The 25,983-nt window shown below is 37.4% G+C and overlaps 1 protein-coding gene across 2 annotated transcripts in view; it reads left to right on the forward strand.

Moving 5' to 3' along the window:
• The window catches only part of pkp3b (plakophilin 3b), a 33,210-nt gene extending 9,920 nt beyond the window's left edge, over window positions 1–23,290 (forward strand). Inside the window, exons 2-13 of one of the 2 annotated variants that reach the window (XM_053616804.1) lie at window positions 3,102–3,190; window positions 4,799–5,427; window positions 7,353–7,476; window positions 9,049–9,253; window positions 10,351–10,525; window positions 13,182–13,299; window positions 13,471–13,635; window positions 13,850–14,032; window positions 15,237–15,390; window positions 16,190–16,385; window positions 18,789–18,876; window positions 21,402–23,290. In XM_053616804.1, coding sequence (XP_053472779.1) covers window positions 3,102–3,190; window positions 4,799–5,427; window positions 7,353–7,476; window positions 9,049–9,253; window positions 10,351–10,525; window positions 13,182–13,299; window positions 13,471–13,635; window positions 13,850–14,032; window positions 15,237–15,390; window positions 16,190–16,385; window positions 18,789–18,876; window positions 21,402–21,440 — 2,165 coding nt within the window. In that variant the 3' untranslated portion in view covers window positions 21,441–23,290. The other variant, XM_053616803.1, reaches the window with a different exon arrangement.
• Window positions 23,291–25,983: the final 2,693 nt, after the last annotated feature.

Genomic DNA, 25,983 nt, shown 5'->3' on the forward strand with positions numbered 1-25,983 from the left:
ACTCAGGATGCGATGTTACTGAGTTGAAGAGGGGCTTGACAGAAATAAAGCATATGGATGCCTGGAAACAGCTATCAAGTCTAACTGATGGAGAGTGAAACATTGTTAAATGAATCACTGGCAAGCGAGTTGCATTTTAACTCCACTGTTTTAAATGCCATTCACCATGTTGTTGCATAATCACTATATGCGATTAGCTCAGCGGATGCATTGGATCAGAAGTATTCTGACTAGGAATGGGAGTGACTAACACACTCCCACATACTGCGTGTAGTGAAAAAGTTTCTAGACTGAAAGGCTTTCACTGGAAAACAGAGGAGACAAGCAGCTCGTAAGCTTCAGATCTTTGTGCCCTGGTCACGCCAAGGCATTTTGAAGAAGACCAGATGTTCCGATTTCAGTACAAAGCTAACTCTGATTAGACTGACAAGAAGCTTAGGCCTTTGCCCTGAGGCTTTATCATTTAATAAAAAAATTAAGATCTATCTGTAACCCCTTCATTTTTATTTGCGTCCAATAAATGATCTATCTCTAACTCCTTAATTTTTATTTGCGTCCAATAAATGATCTATCTCTAACTCCTTAATTTTTATTTGCGTCCAATAAATGATCTATCTCTAACTCCTTAATTTTTATTTGCGTCCAATAAATGATCTATCTGTAACCACTTCATTTTTATTTGCGTCAAGATACTGTAAGCTGTTTCTCTTACCAGCCCTGTTGTTCCCCTGAATGCTTTTTGACTATTAAAGCAAAATACAGATGAGACTTTCTTTTTAGCATTACAGCATAAGTACAATAGTAGAATCAAACTCTGATACAAAAAATTTGATTTGAGGCAAATCACAGCAAGATGCTTGCGATTATGTTACAGCCCCAGTATGAAACTTTACACAAAATACACAAACCAACTATAAACCTCTTGGAGCAACAGTAAAATATCCACAAAAATGAAAAATATGTATTTGTCATTGCGCATCCAACTCAAACACGTATTTGGAACTTTGGGTATTTTTGGTTGACTCACAGTGTAAGTCTCTGGGGGGGACGACTTGATCTGTATCTGTTTACGTTTATAAGGCATGACGATGTTTACTTTAAAGTGTACTGAAAACAGTTTTGTTCATATTTTTCTGTGAGAAATGTTGGAGGGATTTTAGATTAGAGTCAGTTTCACACGCTTGGCAAACTTCATGAACTGCATTTGAGAAGCACACATCTCTGATTTCTTAAAAACACTGTAAACACTACTACTCGGCGAAGACCGCCAGTGTTGAATTATCTACGTTGTTGGATTACAATAGAGCTGTTTACATATGTCTAGCTTAGACAGAAGTAATTTATTCATCATTGCTGTGTAGGTTGGAAAAAAAAAAAAAAAGACCACACACCACACATTTGTGATTAAAGGTTTGTGAACACTCTGTATTCCCAAATAGCTTGTAAATTTGATACTTTTCATAAAAATCATGATAATCTAACAAAGCCAGTCTTATTTAGTCAGTAACTATGCTCCTGCTTTGACAAAACATTTAGCAATGACAGATCAGTATTGATCATATAGTGTATAATGAATAGTTTAATAAAAATATTAATGAGTATTTCCGTAGCTAGTGATTTGTCCTAAACAACAGTTAAAAAAAATAATAAAGTATTTTATTTACCATCTACCTACACGGTTCCCATACACTCATCAGACGTTTCAATAGGAACACCTTGTTGTTGAGAGAGATCAGAGAAGAATGGCCAGACAGGATTGAGCTGACTGGAATTCTATTCAGTAACTCAGAAAACTCTTTACAACTGTGCTGAGAAGAAAAAACACTTTGGGTTCCACTCCTGTCAGCCAAGAATAGAAATCTGAGGCTACAGTGGGCACAGGCTCATCAAAACTATGCATATGCAAATTGGCTTGCCTGGTCTTTTTCAAGTCTTCAGCTAACCAGTTTAAAGCTATAAATGTGGATTTTTTTTTTTTTTTGGTTGATGCAGTCTGTTCTTACTGTATTCCTGTATACTTGTTAACATAAATTTAAACATAATTTTTTAGTCTACAAACATTTTGGAATTTATTGGAACCCAATGTGTGCAAGTTGTTCTGGTAGGAAAACCATTTTTTTTTGTGCAAAACTGCCTTTTTTTAAAGCATTGTTTTTCTCTTTAAGAAACGAACAAATTCATCTATTGTTTAGTTTATTTTCTTATGGTAGACTAGTGAATGCATAGAGGTGCTTTTAGCTTTTTAGCCGTCACCGCTTTTTATCAGTCATTTTCTTTCTTTTTTGTTTAAACCCATCAAACCTGCCTTCCCAATGGTAAGATGAAATTCCATATTTTAGAGTAGCACAGATTTTTTTTCCTTTCTTGACTGAGAGATGCAGTTTTATAGTGTAAATTTGCAGGTAAAAAGAATAATTCATCTTGCTGCCTGGTGCATTGCTTACTTGCTTACTCTACTGTTTTATATACAAACATATACAGTGATAATTTCTTGCACTCTTGCTCGAAATTCAAATTATATTATAGATTTGCACTGTTGGGAATGAATGTTACATACAAAATTGGATTGTTGCTATAGCTTCTGAAAGAAACAAGTCTTCCTCCCACACACTCAGCTCTGGCTTTCATTCCTTCATCATTGACTTAATCTTTTCTGAAACCCAATCAACCTCTGAATTTTTTTTAATGGTTGAATTAGGAGTAAATTGTGGAAGTAAATGTGGGTGGGTGTTGGTGTGCAGGTGTGTATGGGCAGGTGTGGAGATTATTATCAAAGTAAGAGTGAACTAAAATAACCAAGATAAATAATTTAAATCCTCCTGTCTGTAATATGAGCAGACCTGTTCTCCAAACACTTCATTAAAATTCCTTTAGTGTCCTGGGGGTCTTACCGCTGATGTCATGTGCATAGTTGGGGTGTAGAGATGCTTGGATTAAATTGAAAACCTGATCTGTTTGAATGACTGCAGTGACTTAATGAATGTTCGGTGTTTTTGGGTCATGTCATTCAGAGTTAGAATGGTTCTTTGGGGGGGGGGGGCATCAAATTAGAATTTAGAAGTAAGGACTATTATCATTTTTTTAATATTTCCCTGTTTTAGAATATAGTGGAATATCCATGAAGGGGTACAACAGCCAGGGGACTGGAATCAGCTCTAAGACACTTATGTACAATGGCAGCAGAATAACAGTAAGTTTTGCATCACATCAATACAAAGTTCTCTTTTACTTTCTACTGTACCTTACACCATGGAAAGTTACACTCCTAATATATTAAGCCTTTTATGCATGTTTCCCAAGCATTTCTGCATACAGGTCAGTTAGAAAAAAAAACAGCACTTATGTCTCATCAATACAAATTTCAATGTGTAAACCATCAACCATGGAAAAGAAATTGGCCTGTTCGGTTTGTTTATTTCTGTATTTTGTTTGTTTGTTTTTTTTGTTTGTTTTTGTTTTTTACAATTTTGAAATGTCAATATTGTTAATTTTTTTCAGAGCTGAAGACTTAGAACAATAGTAGAGAGGCAAGGGCCCAATAGGAAAAAAAAATTAATGGGGCAAAATTGAGGTCTTGTGTCACTATTCCCTATTAAAATTTTAAAAAGATATCCAATTACAGGCTAAGAAGGAATGTTTAGCAGAGAATCTCCAGTTCATGTTCATTTTATATTAAAAAAATGAGGGGGGGAAAAAACTGTCTGAAAAGCAACCCCAATTCCAAATCAAACACATGCCATAGGGTAAAAGTTTAATTTACAAATGGGCATTTGTTAGCCTCCTGACAATCTCTACAGTGACACACTTTGTGGCTACACATCTGCCACATGCTGGTGTAGTATTTGACGTTCTTCTGCCAAAGCCATGTTTAGAAGGTGAAGTACAGCTCTTTCACATGTGGAGCTCAGGGAGGATGTGGAACATTCACAATTCATGATCTCATGAGTTGAATGGTGAAAAAAGACTGTGACAGCAGAAAATGAGGGAAAGGTGCCAAGTATGTGCTTTTGCCAGATAAATCAGAAACAAAACTGAGACTACAAATGTTTTGAACATCATTTTGTATAAGTTTTATTCTTGTTAATCTAAAGCTATTTAGACATCGGTACAATGTACAGGAATGTAAGGTATGTACATGGGTGTGGGTCTTAATGACTTTTAAACAATAGGAATGCACCAGCATAGAGTTCAAATCCTCTATTTGTCTTTCTTTTGAGTATTAAAGGAGTTTTCACCTAATGTCCATTGATTCTGTATGCCCAATTATTGTGCACAACACTTTTGACATGTTTGTCAAATGTTGTTCCCAGTTTGAGAAATGTCAAAGTCTAATGCCAGTTGTTGTCAATAATCTTTTAAAGTCACCACTATTTAATGTCAATTCACAACTAGAACTGTTAGATTTTAACAGTAAAGGTTTTAGGCTGAACTAAATGGTAGGATGGAAACTGACAACAAATTCTTCCCTCAAGGAAAAAAAAAATAGTCCCAATCATACAGATTTCGATGTTAATTTACTGAGAAATTCACTACATTGTACCACAGAAGTATGCTTTTCCCATAAATCCTTTATGAAATGACTCCCAAACTGTCCTTAGACTTACAATATAAATAAGTTTCAGATGAACGTGTAGTCTGGTCTTTTCTCATTACAGGGAAACTTGTTGAATTTCTTGTATGTGGTAATCACACATGTGCTACAGATGTTGTAGATGGAGATTAGTTTGAAAATTTCAGGAGTGTTCCTTTGAAAAGTATTCATTGTCTCATCATTATAATGATCTTACTCTTGCTCTAGAAGCCACGTTTGCATCAGGTTGCTGGAGAGTTCAGCTCGCGCTCAGCTGTGGAAATGGGCACACAGCGCAAGGTCAGCATTGGCACTCCCATGCCCGCTGTTGTGGGCAACCCATACAGATATTATGATGACACCTACATTGGAGGGCATCGTATTGGCCAGGTAAATCAAGTGGAGCAGGAAGCAGGTTTGCAATTAATGCAAGGGCAGCATTCTCCCAGTGGCAACTGGGTAACTCAGGAGGGTCTGACCTCCTCTGAGCATCGCTCCTACTATGGCCATAGCCCATTCGCCAGTGTGTCGCCTATGAGACGCAGCCTCAGTGGTACGCTAGTGCATGATGGTATTGGCAGAGGATTGAAGGAGGCAGATCTTGCTCATCAGTATTCGTCCAAAGGCCCAGCCCACCGCACCCTGATGCGCATGAATAACCGACAGACGCCGCACCAGAGGATGGGCAACAGCACTATTCAGTGGCAGCAGGCGTCCTCTGGGGGCAGCACCATGATGGCCGGAGGGCAGTATTCTAGTATGATGAGACGAGCAGGATCACTGCACAGCCTGAAGAGCGTGGGCCAAGGGGTGGATGTGTGTGACGCATTGGCCAATGGCAGAGACATTTCTGGAGGGTGAGGCCCTAAAGCTTCTAGCATAACAATGATTATATGCTAACTTGCCAAGAAAGAAAGCATTCAGTATTCTAATTAGCATTGTACAAATTTCACAATGCTAATACAGTGAGGGGAAAAAAGTATTTGATCCCCTGCTGATTTTGTACGTATGCCCACTGACAAATAAATGATCATTCTATAATTTTAATGGTAGATTTATTTGAACAGTGAGAGACAGAATAACAACAAAAAAAATCCAGAAAAACGCATGTCAAAAATGTTATAAATTGATTTGCATTTTAATGAGGGAAATAAGTATTTGACCCCTCTAAAAACATGACTTAGTACTTGGTGGCAAAACCCTTGTTGGCAATCACAGAGGTCAGACGTTTCTTGTAGTTGGCCACTAGGTTTGCACACATGACAGGAGGGATTTTGTCCCACTCCTCTTTGCAGATCTTCTCCAAGTCATTAAGGTTTCGAGTCTGACGTTTGGCAACTCGAACCTTCAGCTCCCTCCACAGATTTTCTATGGGATTAAGGTCTGGAGACTGGCTAGGCCACTCCAGGACCTTAATGTGCTTCTTCTTGAGCCACTCCTTTGTTGCCTTGGCCATGTGTTTTGGGTCATTGTCATGCTGGAATACCCATCCATGACCCATTTTCAATACCCTGGCTGAGGGAAGGAGGTTCTCACCCAAGATTTGACGGTACATGGCCCCGTCCATCGTCCCTTTGATGCGGTGAAGTTGTCCTGTCCCCTTAGCAGAAAAACACCCCCAAAGCATAATGTTTCCACCTCCATGTTTGACGATGGGGATGGTGTTCTTGGGGTCAAAGGCAGCATTCCTCCTCCTCCAAACACGGCGAGTTGAGTTGATGCCAAAGAGCTCCATTTTGGTCTCATCTGACCACAACACTTTCACCCAGTTGTCCTCTGAATCATTCAGATGTTCATTGGCAAACTTCAGACGGGCATGTATATGTGCTTTCTTGAGCAGGGGGACCTTGTGGGCGCTGCAGGATTTCAGTCCTTCACGGCGTAGTGTGTTACCAATTGTTTTCTTGGTCACTATGGTCCCAGCTGCCTTGAGATCATTGACAAGATCCTCCCGTGTAGTTCTGGGCTGATTCCTCACTGTTCTCATGATCATTGCAACTCCACGAGGTGAGATCTTGCATGGAGCCCCAGGCCGAGGGAGATTGACAGTTCTTTTGTGTTTCTTCCATTTGCGAATAATCGCACCAACTGTTGTCACCTTCTCACCAAGCTGCTTGGCAATGGTCTTGTAGCCCATTCCAGACTTGTGTAGGTCTGCAATCTTGTCCCTGACATCCTTGGAGAGCTCTTTGGTCTTGGCCATGGTGGGGAGTTTGGAATCTGATTGATTGATTGCGTCTGTGGACAGGTGTCTTTTATACAGGTAACAAGCTGAGATTAGGAGCACTCCCTTTAAGAGTGTGCTCCTAATCTCAGCTCGTTACCTGTGTAAAAGACACCTGGGAGCCAGAAATCTTTCTGATTGCGAGGGGGTCAAATACTTATTTCCCTCATTAAAATGCAAATCAATTTATAACATTTTTGACATGCGTTTTTCTGGATTTTCTTGTTGTTATTCTGTCTCTCACTGTTCAAATAAATCTACCATTAAAATTATAGACTGATCATTTCTTTGTCAGTGGACAAACGTACAAAATCAGCAGGGGATCAAATACTTCTTTCCCTCACTGTAGGTGGCTACTAGCTTTCAGTTTTATCAAATGTTTGGTTCAAGTAATCATATTGTTGTCATGTTGTAAATAGCTACCTACTCATTTGGCCCTTGAATGTTAAATAATGGAAAAATGGAATAATGGAAACTGGAATGATGCTCTATGGTGATTTACCCATGAACCTTTCCATGATATTTTTCCTGCTCTTCCTGTGTTTGTCACATGGTCAGAATCCACAGCCTCGATATGTCAACTGCAGTCAGTTATCTCAGCTCAACAGATGTTGCCATGCAAATGCTTGGGGCCGCCTACATTCAACATCAGTGTTACCATAGCAATGAAGCCAAGGACCTGGTAAACAAATCTTTATTATAAAAAATCACAACATACAGTTATTATCTGCAAACCAGTAGACACTTTCCCATGATATACAGTATCCATATTGATACGGAGACCTCTTTTAGAACTATGTTACGATACATTGAATGTCACTTTTCATTAGAACATGCAAAAACTGTTGTATAAAAGAGACGTTAAAAAACACAATAAATAAAACTTTTCACTCATGCAACTGGAAATAATACTTACTTTTTTTCGATTAGTATTTTCTTTCAAAAATATCTGTTCAAATGATAAAAATGTGTAAACTGTCACTCTAGACATCACTAAGAAACCTGTACAGAAAGCATCAGGCAGCAGGATAAACTACCTCTTTCTCCAGTTGTGTAAAAGTGAAAGGAATTGATCCATACCAGACAGTGGTGTTCACTGTTGGCCCATCATCTCTAGTTTCACAGGAATGGAACTACACCTCTCTCGTTAAACAAATTGAGAAGCAGCAAGCAGAAGCAGGGTACATTTGAATAAGACCTGAATGCTTTTTTTTTTCACTCATGGAGCCCATCCCCATGTCCACCCATGTACACAAATCTCTGCCCGCAAAACTTATGGTGGTTCAGCTAGCGTTAGCAGGCTATCTAGAGTTATCATTAGCAAGGCCTTTCATGACATCACTTTCAAGCTCACTTATAAGTTCAACTGCTTGAAAGCCAAATTACAACTCTATAAACATGCAACTTCTCATTATAATGATTTATAAGGTTGTAAAGCGGGTATGGGGGCATGTTTAAAATTGACTGACAAGAGGTCAATCCAAATGCAAACAAACATTCCAGAAATTCCACATTCTTTAAGGTAGCTTTCCAAACAGTTTTTTAGCTACCTAATGCACTTATTCTGAGGCAATGGTTTAAACTATTTTTTTTTTTGTATCATTTCTGCATGAATTTCTACAGTATTTGAACTAGTAATAAATTAAAAATTCTGACTATTGCACCTTTAAAAACAAAAATTTAATTTCCTCCAGGGATGATATTTAATCTAATTAGAAATCAAATTTTTGTGTAAAATTTCATGAAGCATAATTCAATACTTTAGATTTATTTTGAATGCTTTTTGCCCCCCCCCCCCAACAACATAGGATTAAATGTGCAGATTTTTTTTTCTTGACCTTACAACACATTTCCTTCTGAGAATTGTTTTTTTTAACATATGTTCTATTGCTTAGCTTCAGACTCAAACCTAATGCATGGAATGCTTTCCGTGTGTCCATAATCGTAATCCAGAGGCCCTAAGGGTGGAAAACATTCCATGCCTGAGACCACATGATAACAAAATCTTGCCAAATCTTTCTTTTCATCTTTTTTTAAGCTGCAGATGTTTGGCACTTTGGTTGCCATGTTAGGCTGCACGTCATTGGAGGTGTCCTACATTGGCAAAGCAGCCATTTTGAAGTGAAGTGTTTGCAGATAGCTTTTAGTACAGTAGACATTGGGAGAAAACTCATGCTTCTGAGTATGTTTAAGCTTGTATAAATTTGAAAAGGTCCAATTTAAAGCATCTCTGTACACTTCTACACATGCAAAGGTACTAAATCTGAAGGGGATCCCTGCACTGGTGCAACTATACAGCAGTGAGAACCAGGAAGTGCAACGGTATGCTACAGGAGCCACACGCAACCTCATCTACGAGAACATGGAAAACAAGATGGCGCTGATTGAGGCTGGTGGTATCAGCAAATTGGTGTCTGCATTGAAAGAGCCAGATGATGAACTTTGCAAGAATGTTACAGGTACAATGTCTTGTACATTGCAAGAAAAACTATATCTTAGCAAGTGAAAATATCTTGAATATGGGCTAATGTATATAATATTTCTTATATGATTATTATAAATTAAACATAAGATTATTCAGCCTGTTTTTAGATACTATTACTCTTTTCAAGCTTTATATGTTCTTATTCTATTGGCAGATATTTTTGCTTAAGATTAGAAAATAAAGATCTGCCAAGAGAAGTCAATTTCAAGCTTGAAATTAGTAACAAATATGTAGAAACAAGTTTAATAATCATATTTGGTTTACTGTAGATAGTACTACTTATAGTAGCAAATATTAGATACATTTAACTATATTCAAGATATTTTCACTTGCTAAGTAGTTTTTTTTTTTTGGTTAGGATTTCTGACGAGCAGGATTTTAACTTATGCTTTCACTGTTGCAGGGAGGATGAGCACAAACTTCCTCCGTGATGCGTTATGTCACTTGTGACAAATCGTAATGCAGCTACTTGCGACTATTCAAAGTATAAATTATTGTCACTCAAATTGAAAATTAATTGGAATACTTAAACGGTGTACTGAAAAAGTTCTAATAATTACAGCTAGGTAGAGGGATTTGTTTTTAGTTTTGGCAGTAACCACAGGTGAACCTTCGGTAAGTAGAACACTGAGTGTATCCTGAGAAAGGCAGAGGTGAGAGAGGCACAGTGAGAAAGAAAGGCAGAGATTGGAAATGCTTAGACTGTTGTCTGGACACGTTCCAGTTCTGAAGTCCTGTGGGATTTGTGGCCATTTTCCTCCCATAGGTCTCCTTTGTGCCTGTGTCATCCCCCCCCCCTTTATTCCACACCCACACACAATAAACAGGGCTTGAAATTCTTTGCTTCTCTGTTCCTGGTTGCCGGGTGGTTTCACAGTATTTTATGTCCCGGTCTTTTATCTGTTATATGTGAAAATCCTCTTATTGCCATGAAGGTTACCATGATTAGAAACAGATATTGCAAGAATACAGCACAGTTACAGTACGTTATTGTTATTGTTTTACATAAATGTAATGGGCAGTTGTAGTTCTTTTAATATGGGATTTAGCTTTTTTCTTTTCCCTCTGTAGGTATTTTGTGGAACCTGTCGTCTAAAGACAGTTTGAAGGAGAAGTTGGCGAGGGAGAGTCTAGCCGAGCTGACCGAGCGAGTGCTGATTCCTCTCTCAGGAGGTGGAGACTCTGGAGTTATCCAGCAGAGCAAGTCTGAAACAGACATATTCTACAACACTACAGGATGTCTTAGGTACAAACACAGTATACAGCTGAGTGCAAATGACATTTCTAGGTCACGATTCAAATTTGTGATACTGATCATTTTAATTACTTTGTAGAAATAGTCAGATTTTCCTTTGAAAGTTATCTCTTCTGTTGAAATATGTGTTCAGACGGCACTCCAATGGGTTTAATCTAACATGGATCATCAGGTTTTACACAATTTTGTGGAGTCCATGCCAGTTCAAGTGCATGCAGTCAATAAAGCAAAAGGGGCACGTATGAAATATTAGGAAATTCTGACATTCAAAATTGTAAATACTTTGAAAATTCTACTTTGCACTTAAGTTGTTATGCTGATTATCTTAAATTAGAAGTTGAAGCATACATTTTCACTAAACTTTCTTGGGTCCACTGTGTATAAATCTGAAGAAGAATCCAGGAGGTAACTGCAGTGTAATAATTTTAGATGTATTGCACGAAGTTTCCAGAGAAACAGGACATCCCTACCTCAAACAGCCACAGAGCACTTTGCTTGCACACCTGATAAAGTGTGTTTGTGTGTGTGTAAAGGTTTACAACCCTCACTACCCACATGAATAGGCAATATTTTAACCTCTTTTACTGGTAGCCAAAAAATGGCATTTTTGTCTGTTTTGGGGGTACCTGTGTGCAGCATTGATTTGTTTTGTGATATCACATACCACAGTAGTGGTTAATGGCTCATATGAAAGTAGACACTTAAGACTTTAAGAATTAGCAGTTATTTTTAAGTATTTCTTCTTTTACCTAGCCTACCTGGGGCAATATATTCAGATTTTTTTTTTTTTTTTTAATTATAAAAAAAAATTATTTACTTTTAACACAAAAGTTATATCTTCACAGCAAATGTTGATATCAACCCCATTCCTGGTCTCAAAGATGCCCCAAGTACTTGTCCATGAACATCCAAAATATGAGGATGTTATCTCTAACCACTAAAATTGTGTGTAAGTTTATCCAAACACCGGTAAAAACCTCTCCAAAATGGCACAAAACCTCTCCAAATGGGACCAAACGTCTCCAAATGACATAAAACCTCTCTAAATGGCACAAAGCTTATAAAAATGGCACAAAGCCTTTAAAAATTGCAGACTTCTAGAAATAGCAAACATTTTTTTTCAAAAAGGCACAAAATAACCTCTCCAAAAGGCACCAAAAGTCTCCAAAAGGCACCAAACCTCTCCAAATGGCACAAAATGAAAACAAATGGCAGTAGCATGAACTCTGTTACACGATGTGTAATTTCACACACACAAAAAAGTCTGAAACATACTTATAAAATATAATGTTCTTGCTCTCCAAATGGCTCAAACCCCTCTCTTCTGACTTCTTTGCCCCTCAACTCAATCCACATAGTCTTCCTCAAAAAAAAAAGAGCCACTCAGAAATAACTCCTCCAGGAGCTGTGACGCATTCAGGCCTTTTCGGGAGTACGCTGCCGCTATAAGACGCCGATAAATCGCACACTGAGCGAAAACCAGTAGAAAACTAGTGATCAGAAAAAACTGCCAAACATGCAAAAACCTGCTGTATAAAGTTTTGCAGGAAGACCACTAGAGCGGAGAAGCCATTTCCTGATAGTTTCTCTGCACGGCCCTGTAGCGCTTTGCTGATTGGCCTGTACCCGCTGACACACATCTCAAGACTAATGGATGCACACGTAAAAGGTTTGGTTGTGCTGATTACGCGTTTGATTTTCTCAGCCTCTGAGTGGACAATCATGTCGAGATTAGGCTTGTTTGAAAGCTAGAAGTATCTGCAGTTGGTCCAAGTGGGTGTCAATCAAGTTAAACTGCCCGATTAAAATTTAGGAGGCAAATTGTTGAGCATAGCCAAAGCAGATTAGCGTTTTTTTTTGTAGATGGTGTCTCAGTTCAGTTTATGGCTAATTACTAAATTCCAGAGGGGTGGGATATCAAAACACTTAATGCATTTTGAAGAGGACATTTGTGACTAAATACGGAACTTTACATTTGTTTTCTTCAATAAAGCTGATGGACTTTATACCAATGGAAATGTGCATGATTTACAAAACCGCAAACGAACTGGATTTTCGTCTATGTAGGTAATATAAGGTAGTAAACGTTTATACAAGTCCAATCTTTGGTTTAAATGTTATAATCTTATTGTGGCCGTTATATACGGTGTTTTACTATCAAAAAAGCTTTAGTCGTGCTCTCCGATTTATCTCTGTCTAAATGTTTTCATGGAGAGATGTGAATTGTTTGCCCAGCAGGGAGCTCAAACTCCGGCCCTTTCCCATCCCCCTGCTCACCAGCAGTTAAGCACACAGTCATGAAACTGCACACAAAGAAAGCCACCAGTGTCCTGACTAATCTTGTACCAGAACTGCGGCAATAAAATAATTCATTTGTTTATACTAATTGAAAATGTCCGATAAGTCGTTTTCCGTTCCGCCGGCGGAATGAACGCAAGTGTCGAGGCAAAAGGGGTTTTAAAGATCCACATGCATCTGCATGTGTGCACATATATAGCAAACCATGTTGATGTTTTCAATTCACATCCAGTAAGTTATCTGCATTGCATTACTTGCAAAGCACAACCACCTCTGTACTTTGCATAGTTAAAGCATTTACTGTATGCATTGCATATATAGTATCCTGTCTTCTTTCTCCCCTCAATAGAAACCTGAGCTCAGTGAATGGAAGGACCAGGCAGCAGATGAGGGATACTCGTTGCCTTGTGGACTCTCTCGTTGGATACATACAGAACTCTCTGCAGGAGGGCAAGGTTGAGGACAAGGTCAGATCTGAGAATCAGAGTCTATGACTAAAGTGTGTTGAATGTGCTTGAGTTACTATCTATAAGAGAAAGAAAGTCTCTCAATAATATAACTAATAATAAAATTTAAAAAATAAAATAGTCAAGGCATTTTAAGTAACTCTTTCTCTGTGGGTCTCCCCCAAAATGCAGGGTGTAGAGAACTGTGTGTGTGTCCTGAGAAACCTGTCCTACCAGCTGTACTCTGAGATCCCCACATCAGTGCAGCATCGTTTGGAGGGTCCAACACGAGCTCAGGACACAAAACACGGAGACGCCATCGGCTGTTTCATGCCACAGAGCAAGAAGACGAAGGATGTGAGTGACATCCATGTGAAAAAAAGAAGAAAAATACAGATGTTGCATAATGAAATGTTACATTTTTCTTATGTGTGTATATGTTCATGCATATATGTTTTTATAGAAGCACTTTAATGTAGTCTGGGAAGTTGTTGTTTTTTTTTGTTGTTGTTGTTGTTTTTTTTTAAGTTCATTCAAAATTTTTCAAGTCATGGTTGTTTCTGCCTTGCAGAAGAGGAACCACGAGCTGTCCACGTTGTCCGAGGTAGCTCGAGTACCAAAGGGGGCTGAGTGGCTTTGGCATCCTCAGATAGTTGGGTTGTATAACCAAGTGCTGCAAAACTACGAGATGAACAACACTACCCGTGAGGCTGCAGCTGGGGCCTTACAGAACATCACAGCAGGGGAAGGCCGGGTCAGACATCATTCCTCAGCTTTCCCACCATCACTGAAATATCTTGTGATCTAAAAATTAGAAAAATTCTGCACTTCACTATTACTACTTAACACTCTAATCTGTCATGTATATGAAAAGTCAACCCTGAACAACTTGTATATTAATCTTTATAATTAACATGTGAGCTTCAGTGGCATCCAAGAGTTCACTCTGGTGAACACTTTCCTATATTACAAACAATGCTGTTCAACTACCTGCTGATAATGGTGCAGGAGCAAATTTGTCCTTGCTTCATCTCTAAGTATAGAGAGTGATGCAGCAGCACTTTAGCTCTCTCACCTCCTTCTCTGTGCACTGCTTAAACAGATTAGCTTCAAATTTCATTCTAATATCATCAATGCCATTATGCTTGTCCCACTATGACACCAGCATTGTATACAACTACTACATTTTCATGGGAATATACAGCCCCTGAGATGCTTTTCTGCTCAACACAGTTGTACAGAATGGTTGAGAGTTATCATATTCTTTCTGTTGGCTCAAACCAATCTGTCCAGTCTCCTCTAATGTCTTTCATCAACATCAAGACAGAACTGCGACTCCTTGGAAGTTTTAGTTTTGTTTTTTGCACCATTTTGTGTAAATGTGGAGACTTCTCTTTAAACTGCCATAGAATAGTTGATAATATTTATGTAGTGGAAGATTTGTCAATGCATTTTGCATTACAGATGCAATACAATGTGCATTATAGATTTTAATCTCCATGGCATCATGTACTCTGCTGACAAGGGTTATCTCAATAACATTATCAGATCAGCTGGGTAATGTTAGTCGAAAAATAGAACACATGTGGTCTTGTGTCTAGTAGCAAGAAGACGTTCTTGGAACATTCCATGAATACTAGAAAGGACGTTCTACGTACAGAATAAAGCTTTCGTAATTTTGAGGAAGTTTCGACAATGTTTCAAGGACATGATTTTATTGATGCAAACTTTGGCCTGAAAGTAGTCAAAATGTGAGTATTACCTGCTTTCCCCCCACACCCCAAAACACATTTTTGTCATTCCTCCTTCCGTGCAATTCAATGTAGTTATTTCATGGTTTATCTCTAGTTTTGCTTTATCTATTTTACTTCCTCCTCTGAGAAAGTTATCCGGATTTCCCCAGTCCTAACATTTCTCTTTCTGATCTTGTCTCTCATCTCTCAATCTCTGTCTCTCAGTGGGCGTCGGTGTTGAGTCGTGTAGCTCTGGAACAGGAGCGGATGCTACCTGTGATTCTGGATCATTTGAGAACCCCAACCGACGCTGAGCTGCGTTCTCTCACCGGTCTTTTGAGGAATCTGTCTCGGCACTCCAAGGACAAGGCCGATATGGGTCAGTGACAGGCACTAGTGAATGTGCTTAATTCCTGAGGAGATACAGACCTGTGATTATGCTTGGCTCAGTTTCACGTGGTTGCAGCAAAGATATTCAGGATCATAAAAAGGATCATAAAAGATGTCTTTGTAAAACTGGTTCCTTTTCCTTTACCTTAAATAACCTTTCATTGTACAAAAGAAAATATTCTCCATGACCACTTTCTCCTTTTTTACAATTATGAGACCAGCCTTGCTTTGTCCATGTTCTCTTTTTCTTTCTCTTTCACGCTTTCTCCCACTCTCTCTTTTAACTGTTTTTTGATGAGCGTTTTGGGGTTTTTAGTCAGAGTTCTGCAATGTGCTTATTACACAACTCTGTGCTTAAACAGCCAAACTGGCTTCTTTTTTTTTCTTTTCTTTTTTTACTCAAAACCATATGCTGGAAATTTTGAATTGCACAAGCAAAGAACAACCACATTGAATTAGGCCATTTTGAGATTTTAAACTCCTGCCCTTTCTCGTTCTTACTCAAACATAATGACTACTTTTTCCACCAGACTCTGTCTTTTACAACTCCACGTCATGCTCTGTCTCTCCTTTCTGTCTTATCATGTCTAAATTCTGTGTTATTTTTCCCAAGGTCTCACTTGCCTCATTCTTGTTGAGTGTCTCCACCCATACTTTCTGTCTGGCTGCAATTTATTTCCTCCCTATTCATTCTGTTAAACTCTTCTAGTTTACCAGTGGAATGCCGTCATCATCTGTCACCACCACTGACCTAATGTGATATGTTTTTTTTCTATCCCTTACTGTAGCTACGAAAGTGGTGAATATCCTGGTGCCCAAGCTGCCTAGTGATGGGCATCAGAAAGAGCCATCTAATGATGTGGTGATCAACATCTGTGGCATTCTCAATAACCTGGTCATGGCGAGTTCACTGGCTGCAAGAGACGTGACTTACTTTGATGGCCTGCCCAAACTGGTTGGAATCAAGATGTCTCATGATAACAGGTAGAGAAGATAATCTAGTCTACCTTTCAGAGCATACTCTGATTGAAATATTAATAAGACTCATATTTAGTTATGTGCAGGACTACAGAAATTAAAACATGCTCGCTTGTGGGTAAAATTTGGCACTTTTGGTACCCTGATGTGTAAACTATAATTTCTATATATAGTTTACACTCACCACGTGGAAGCTAAGCTGGGCCAAATGTGATGACATAGCCTACAGCTAGTGTTGGGTGACCAAGTTGAAAATATGCAAGTACTAAAAAGGAAAAAAAAACAACAGAAACTTCAGGTAAAAATGGTGGACAGGTGGTATGACCCAGCTGATGATGAGCTGCTGTTTTGTCAATTTTCCACATTATGACCAAAACAACATAACAGGCAAAAATAAATTGTTTATAGTTGGTACAGCAAGGGAATATAGTACATATATTTAACTATGTAACTTTATCTCATTTAGGATAAAATATTGGACATATATTAATAATGAATAACTAATTAATTGATTGGTAATATTCATACTTTCTTAAATTTAGGATGGTTAATAAACATGAGAACTGGCTACACATTTGGAAAACAACTAGCTGCAGCTACAAAGTTCATTTCAAGCGGTACTTATGACAAAACAAGTTTCCCCATTTGTGTGTTTGTTTTTCACCTGGTGTGCATCATTTACCCCCGTGTTTCATTTGGTAAGAGGCATAGCCCATGGCTAAGTAATGTTGCTAACTAACCTTACTTAAAAATACACTGTTATGCACTGAAAGGTTGCTTTCTGGCAATAAATAAATAAATACATAATAAACCTAGATGTAAATAGTCCTGCAGAGGGGAAAAAACAATGGGGGGGGGGGCAGCTTAAAATAACATAGCTGGTTTCCAGCATGACCAGCATAATGTGCATTGGTTACAAGCAAGAAACCGGCAAAACAAACTTTAAAAACAGGTTTGATCAGTAAAAAATTAAGCTTTAAACAGTTTTATTTTCAGTGGAAAAAGGAAAGGGTGAAATTTTCATTGTGTTGGTTTTTTTTTTTAAGGTAATGTTAGGGTTGGGTATCAGTCTGCTCTCCTGTTTTAATTCGAGTTTCTCCTCCTAAGTAGTAGAATCATAGGGTTTTAACAAACCAGGTTGACAACATTACTTGTGAACTGTGACGTCCAAAAGATGCTAGCAGGGTACAAATTATTGCTAATAGTACATACTAGTAAACAAAAAGCAAATGGCTGAACTCAAACTCGGTATTAGAGTATTAGCACAAATCACTGTGGAGAAAATGTATCTACTTAGACTATATGGCCAAAAGTTTGTGAGCACATGCCCATATATTTTTTTTAAACATCCCATTGAGAAGGCTTTCCACCAGACTTTAGAGTGTGGCTGTGAGAATTTTCCCAGTCAAACACAAGAGAAATTGTGAGGTCATGCACTGATGTTGGTTCATCCCAGAGATGTTCAGTAGGACAAGACACTCAATGTTTGGCTTAGGCCTGTTAGTTCCAGTGAAGAGATACTGTAATACTACAGAGTACAAAGATAACTTAGACAGTTGTTTGCTTCTAATTTTGTGGCAACAGTTTGTTGAAGACCTAAATCGGTGTGTCCATATAGTGTACATTAATATTAATTAATTACTGCAGAACCTTTGAACACTCTATCACCAAGACAGAGGTTTTAATGCTGAAATGTTGTCAGTCATGTGCATAACGGTTTCAATTATTGGCAGTTTTCACACATCATATAGGGCTTCCAGGTGGAACAAAAATAAATCTACTGTACAATAGACCTTGAGATGAATGATTAATTTAATTTTTAATGAAAAAGCACTCAGTGATGACTTCAGTGACCTCCACTCAAGCACTGCATCCAAGTGCTACCTGGATGCAGAATGTACATTTTTAAAAAGTTTTTAAATGGATTTGTCCAATAAAACATTGAGCTTTGCTGCATTACAATGAAGTGTGATTGTATATGCAATAGGATCCTATTGAAGCCAGGATGGATCCTATTGAAGCACTGTTCCAGGTTACGATGTTTAATCAAAGAGCATTACAATAAATTGAAAGAGTTCAGATACAGTATTCTACACGTTTATTCCCTAGCATAATGATAGCCAAGCTGTTCATGACTGGTCATGACTTTCTTTGCAGTGTTTCAGCAATCAGCCATGATGCAAATGCTTTCAAGACACAAAAATACCTTCCTGCTATGTTAAAATTTCACTTTGTCTAGAATATAAGCCCTATATATTTTACCCTCCAGCTGTTCTCTGTTCAAGCCTTTATCCTCCACTCATACTCCTGCAGTGTCGTATTATATGACTTATTCATTATTTAGCAAAATTGTCCTGTGTATTGTCCAGTGGGTGGTTCTCATGTTTCTGCTTTCCTTCTGTGTCTCAGTCCAGGGAAGGTGAAGGCAGCTAAGGCCGCCTCCACAGTGCTGTGTAACATGTTTCAGTACACCAAGCTCCATAAAGACTACAAGAAGGTGAGACTGATATTACAGTTTCAAAGACTTTTTTTTTTTTTCTTTCAAATACAAAGGGTTTGTGGAAAGTGCAGGTCCACAGAACAGACGGTGCATTAAGAGATATTGACTGGTGTATTGCTGGACATGGTCATATTTCTGTTGCATAGGTGTGGTTTATTTTGCCCTGTTGCTCATCCTACAAGGCTTGTCAGCCTTTTCTTCAGTTATGTAACCAAGTTTATTGACCATTTACCCAAAACATGTTACTGATTAACGTTTTATAATATCCTCTACAAATGTGCAAAACAAACAAAGAGGAAGCTTTACGCACATACTTCTATGACTCTTGACACATTGATGTGCAACAGCTTAATTTAATGCTGTATATTATACTATAATTAACTCACTGTTACATTTTTATTTCACTTTACTATGGCATATTTTGTACCCATGCATTCTTGAATGCCTATTATACTACTGCATTGTTGAATTCTTGATTTAGGTTCACCAGATGACTGATTCATTTTCTAGCAGCTCTAACAGTAGTTTGGCTGTAAGGCAAATCACAGGTTTATATATTAATGTGCTCTTTCTAATATATTATAGTTTCTGTAGTAACAACAATAATAACACAAGGATTTGTTTGGCAGATGCTCCACATATCTGATTAAAAACATTTGGAATCATATCTTTAGGATAGATGGTGTTGCACATTGCGTCTTTTTTTTTTGTAATATAACAAGTTGCATTTTTTTTTTGTTTTAACTTACACAGAGGGACAAAATAGAGGCTGGTGAGGGAATAATTGTTTATAGCTGTTTCTACAGTGATAACAGATGAATTTGTTTTGCAGATGTTCCACAACATTAACTATAAACAGATGAAAAGTACATCATTCTTTAATTAAAAAAAAAAACATTCAAAATGGGATGATGGGATATGGTGGTATAGGAATATAATACATTTCAGCGTGAAAACAGTAATTCTACTTCATGTTGCATCACTACCGTATCATTGACTATTTTTCAATAACAGCACATCCCAAGTTTTTTTTTTATTGCTTACTTAACCCTCCTATTATGTTATGGATCAATTTGACCAATTTCCATATTTGAGACGTCTGAAACACGGGTTAATCTCTCTCTTTCATTTTGAATTTTTTTTTGACATTCCTCATTTAGGGTCATGAACTTGTATGCAAATATTTTTTCTTATGGCTTGTCCGAGACAATCCATAATAAAGGTTTACTGTTTTAAGCTGTTCTGTGCTGTTTTTGTGTGTATTTAAACTGTGGAAGTCATTTTGACCAATAACATAAACGATGTACTTTTTTTCAAACATAATAGGAGGGTTAATGAACAGACGTCCTATTCATTGTTTCTTTTTTGAGTAGAACGTACTGAATCAAAGGAACTGTCTTTTAATGGTTGATATGAGCTCGCTGTATTTGAACAGCATAATAGGATCAAATTTGTGCTTCCAAAAGACATTTGTGAAGTTGCCACTGTTTTTGAGCAACACTACACTGAGCACATTTCCCACATGATTCACTTTGACTCATAATGGCTTTGGGTAGATAAGTGCGGTGTGTGGAATGTGACAAAGGAATGCACAAAGCATTGTTCCACCCAGTCAGCATAGCCTGTCTGTTAGCGCTGAAGCAGTAATCTTCATGGTTCAACAATAGCCAACAACTTTCATTGCAAGCTTGTGTACTATCTGCCTGCAATGCTATAGGGCTTTCACTGGGTGTGGATGAATAAGTTTGCCACTGATTTTGTCCCAATGTTTTATTCCAGTTTGAAGAATTGACATGGATACTGTTGAAATTATATATAATTATGTATATAATTATAAAGTTGAGTGCAAATGTTTGCATTCCTCTTGACGTACTTTAGTTAATTTATTTGAATGTGCCTTATTAAGGCAACTAAAACAGTCAATACATTTACTGTGTCAAGTCGTATTTAAGGCATGGAAAGTTCAAACAGATAAAAACTCTCTAGCAGTAAGCTGTGAGAGGTCGTGTCACTGGGGTCATAAAAACAGCTATCACAAGACCTACTACAGATAATACTGAATTTTCACAGAGCTGAAGAAGTGAGCATTTTGGAAGAGTTTTGGAAGACCCAAAGTGTGTGTTGTGTGGGGTGTTAGAGTGTTTTGGAAGACCCATACTAATGATGGAGAACCTTTAAATTCATAAATATAAAAGGCATTATCAGTAAGAACAAAAGTAACACCCGGATTTGACAAATTGACAGATTTCTTAGAGAAAAGTATATTAAGCTCCATATTTATATTCACACAGTAACTAATTTATATATATATATATATATATATATATATATATATATTGTGTGTGTGTGTGTGTGTGTATGTATGTGTATATATATTATGTATGTGTATATAATATAAATATATATGTATGTATGTATGTGTGTGTGTGTGTATGTGTGTATTGCTGAACAAACAATAAAATTGTGTTTTCTGTGAGCAGTTCTTTACTGTTGTACCTTCTTTTTTTATTTCCATTTTGCAGAAGGGGTTCACGAGACGAGACTTTACTGATACGATTTGAGTTAATCATACTTAGAAATCCTCAACATCTGGACCTGTGTGAAGTTTAAAATTAACATGAATAACCAAGTCTTCCACCAAGCTCAACATCCTGAGGACGTCCCTCTAATGTTTGGACTGAGCTTGGGTGCTTTTTTTTGTTTTGCTTCCTCTTTCCTACCAAGTTTGATTTGCTGTGGATTTCTGTGAAGATGACTCCTTTTTTTTTGCTAATGGAGTTGGATGAAACTGGATGGATATTTTGGATTAGCACCATTTCATATAAGAAATAATGAATATTGTGGACTGTTTTTGCCGACTCAATTCAGCAGCATGTGCGTACACCCATCCGTGATCATGATGAAGAAACCGACCAGGAAAAGAATTGCTATGTCTAGTAGCCCATAGTGTGTTTGAATGTGTGTGTTTGGATGTGTTTAATGCTTTTATCTGTCAGCAGACATGACTCACAGTATTGAAATATGTTTTCCCCTACTATCTGTTATGAACATTTTCAATTGTTTTGGTGCCCTCATTATTTTAGAATTTTTAGAGTTGTAGTATAATTTTTTTTAAACCCTGTAAATTCATATTTGTTTTCTGGACAATCAGAAAGAAGTATTCTAGCATTTTAAACTAGGACTGAACCTCAGTTGTGCTCTTGAGCAATACAAGAGGCTGTGTCTCATTTGGGTTGGGATTTAATGTTATGCTTGTACTGTTGCTTTCCTTTGTGAAGTGATGTACTTTTGGCCATCTGACTAGTCACATGATTAACAGTTTCTTCCAAGCATGTTGAGGTGTTTAGCAGTGCTGTATATGGAGTTTTTTTGGTTTTGTTTTTTTAAAGGATGTAGTGCCTAGTACCAACATGCTCTTACAAAAATTTGGATTTGGATTTGAAACATGAGAAAAGATATTATAAATCAAGTTTATTTGCTTCTAATGTTTGATTCATTTAGCTTTTTCTGTATCACTTTCCAAGCTTTGCTGTTTAAGAGATTTGAGTTTTCATTTATTTTTGTCGTAGAAGGATTTCAAATTACAGTAACAAATCACTTTTAGTATAGCATCTGTAGCAGAACAGACTGACTTAAATGCCGAAATGAAAGTATTACATGAGAGACTGCAATGGTACCTCAACAATATGTTTATCTTAAGACATTAACCAAAAATTTGGCGTCACGTTGCTAATTTAAACATTACACCTCTATTGTTTTCAGACTTCTATAATTAACATCATGATCATCTCATATAAAGATAACTGAAGAAATGAATCTTCACTACATTAGTACTGGTAATAAAATCTTCCATTGGTAGTGTTTACTAAAATTGTTTTATCATGTCTACCTTTTTCTTGTTTTAACTTTAACTTTGTCTTGCTCTCTCTGGCGTCCATCTGTGTATCAGGAGCACATTGTTCCGGATGATGTTTTCCAAACATGTGGGAGGATTTAAAGGTTGACAGGATACACATTTCTCTCACTAGGCAGTGACCAGACAGACTGCCCTCTGCACAGTCTGTCTGTTATATGGGTGCAAATGGTAATAGCTGTATGAAAGGGTGTTTTGGAAAAAAACATGGGAGATAACAGAAGACCGAGAGTTGTAAAAGGAAAGATCAAAAACAGATGTCAGGAAGCTGATGGACTTTAGCCAGAAATGCTGACCTTGGAGTTTGGCTTGACCTTATCTCAAATGCTTATTGTTGTCTTCTCACTGTGCAGTCCATTGAGAGGGAACAAGGGACAGTGAGGGGTAGAAAGAGAAAAAGAAAAGGGAGTAACAATGTGTAAAATATTGAGATAAATGAATGTCAGTGAGTGCAATACTATGAATTTTAATTGCAATAAACACACATTTTTTTCAGAATTGACCATGTTCTGTGTTTTGTTTTGTTTTTTTGTTTTTTTCTTCCCCCCAAGCACTTACTGGAAAGATTATAATAGATCATAAAACTGGAAAATGCACGGTTCAACAAAAGTCAAAATAGCCTCAGAGTCTCTGAGTTCCTTAAAATAGCTGCTCTGTGCTTTAAGAACGGGTTCAAACATTGGACATTTACTTCACAAAATGCATCGTAAATATATCCTTTTTTTAACTCGGAAGTCAGACTAAAATGCAATGGGTCACCACTGATTATAGACAAGGTTATGCAGTTTAAAGCATAGATGCTTTTAAATATGGTTTCAAGTTACTCCATTTAAGTAAACATTATGGCATTGCTTGAAAAGATTTAGCAAAAGTAAAAATCAGATTATGGAATAGTTCGTTAAAAAACAAACAAAAAAAACAAGATAAACGTCCAGGTCCAGAGCTTATCCTGGGAACATGGTGTGCAAGGAGGGATGGGATGCCTTTCTATTGCTGGGCAAAGGAACAGTGATACCAAGGTTAATTATGGAATTAAAGGTGCAGTCAACTATTTTGATTTTTAAGGATTTCAAGGGAAATCCTTTCCCTTGAATGTTCTGTAAAATACCATGCCCACAAAACATGCCAAGACTAAAACACCTGAATGCTAGTTTATGAGGTGGAACTTTATGAAAAGTGACCGTTTGACCCTTGACTGGTTGGGTGTTGGTGGTCCATCCATTGTTTGTTGCTTCCGTTTACAGCCTGTGGCAACTACAAAGAGCAATTTTTTTTTTCTAAGCAGATATTTTAATGAAAACAGCACATAATGGTGGGAAATATTACAAAACCTTTAAGCTTTTTTTTTTTTTAATGGAAACCATGCTTCTGCAGTCAACACCAAGGCAGATTTATTGGTATTTGATTTGTGTGTTATTGACTAGGTATGTATAAAGCTGGTAAAATACCACACAATGAAAATCTAAAAATATGGTCCAAGAAAAAAAAATTATGTGAATTATTTTATCCTTGTTTGAAGGTATCATCACGATCAAACACAATCAAACTGTAGCAGAAATAATTCAATTTTTGGTGGAATTTTTTTTAAATATAAAATGCTAATAACAATATACATGTTAAATATGATGATTATATCATACTGTGCATCCGGAAAGTATTCAGTGCTTCACTTTTTCCACATTTTGTTATGTTACAGCCTTATTCCAAAATGGATTAAACTCATTATTTTCCTCAAAATTCTACAAACAATACCCCATAATGACAACGTGAAAGAAGTTTGTCTGAAATCTTTGCAAATTTATTTAAAAAAAAAAAAAAACAAATACATACACACAAGTATTCACAGCCTTTGCTCAATACTTTGTTGAAGCGCCTTTTGTCACCAATTACAGCCTCAAGTCTTTTTCTTGTCTTTTCTTTTTTTATTTCAGCTCAAACAAACAATCTCCAGTTTCATTTCTGCTGAACATTTCTAGTAATCATTTCTAGTGAACATTTCTAGTAATCATTTCTAGTGAACATTTCTGCTGAACATTTTTTTTTCCCCAAATATTTTATTGAGAAGAAAAACAAACCGACTAACGCACAGCAACAATCATTCAGTTTTTTTCTTTTTATACTAACGAAGGAAAACAAAATTAAAAAAGTACAAACACCGAAAACAAGTTGGATGCCGAGCGTCGGTGCTCAGCCATTTTCAGATCTCTCCAAAGATGTTCAATCAGGTTCAAGTCTGGGCTGGGCTGTCCTGTAGCCATTCCTTTGTTATTTTGGCTGCTCCAGAGCACTCTGGACCTCAGACTGGGGCAAAGGTTCATCTTCTAACAGGACAACAACGATAAGCACACAGCCAAAATAACAAAGGAGTGGCTACAGGACAACTCTGTGAATGTCCTTGAATGGCCCAGCGAGAGCCCAGACTTGAACCCGATTGAACATCTCTGGAGAGATCTGAAAATGGCTGTGCACCGACGCTCCCCATCCAACCTGATGGAGCTTGAGAGGTCCTGCAAAGAAGAATGGAAGAAACTGCCCAAAAATAGGTGTGCCAAGCTTGTAGCATCATACTCAAAAAGACTTGAGGCTATAATTGGTGCCAAAGGTGCTTCAGCAAAGTATTGAGCAATGGCTGTGAATACTTATGTACATGTGCTTTTTTTTGTTTTTTATTTTTAATAAATTTGCAAAGATTTCAAACAAACTTCTTTCACGTTGTCATTGTGGGGTATTGTTTGTAGAATTTTGAGGAAAATAATGAATTTAATCCATTTTGGAATAAGGCTGTAACATAACAAAATGTGGAAAAAGTGAAGCACTGAATACTTTCCGGATGCACTATATATGCTAATACCTATGTGCATACACACAAATGCAAGATGCATAGGAGGACACATGCATGCATCTGAGGAAGCATATTAATAAGAATGTACACTTGGCATCTGTGTTAACTTCTGGAAAGCCAACACTCTAGATTTGGCTGGAAAAATGGCAGAGATTCAAACTTTATTAGCCTGTGCATCATATATAAATATGAAAAGATGCTCTTCTGCTACACCGTTTCTTCCAGTGTTTTAAGAGGAACAATTATTCAAGTAAATAAAGTGCAACCAATTATACAGCAGTTACTATGAAAATCACCAGGGAAAGCACAACTTAATGTCTCTTTGGATGAAATACACTGACACCTGGTA

This window comes from Ictalurus furcatus, chromosome 27 (assembly GCF_023375685.1).
Source record: "Ictalurus furcatus strain D&B chromosome 27, Billie_1.0, whole genome shotgun sequence".
Taxonomy (NCBI): Eukaryota; Metazoa; Chordata; class Actinopteri; order Siluriformes; family Ictaluridae; genus Ictalurus; species Ictalurus furcatus.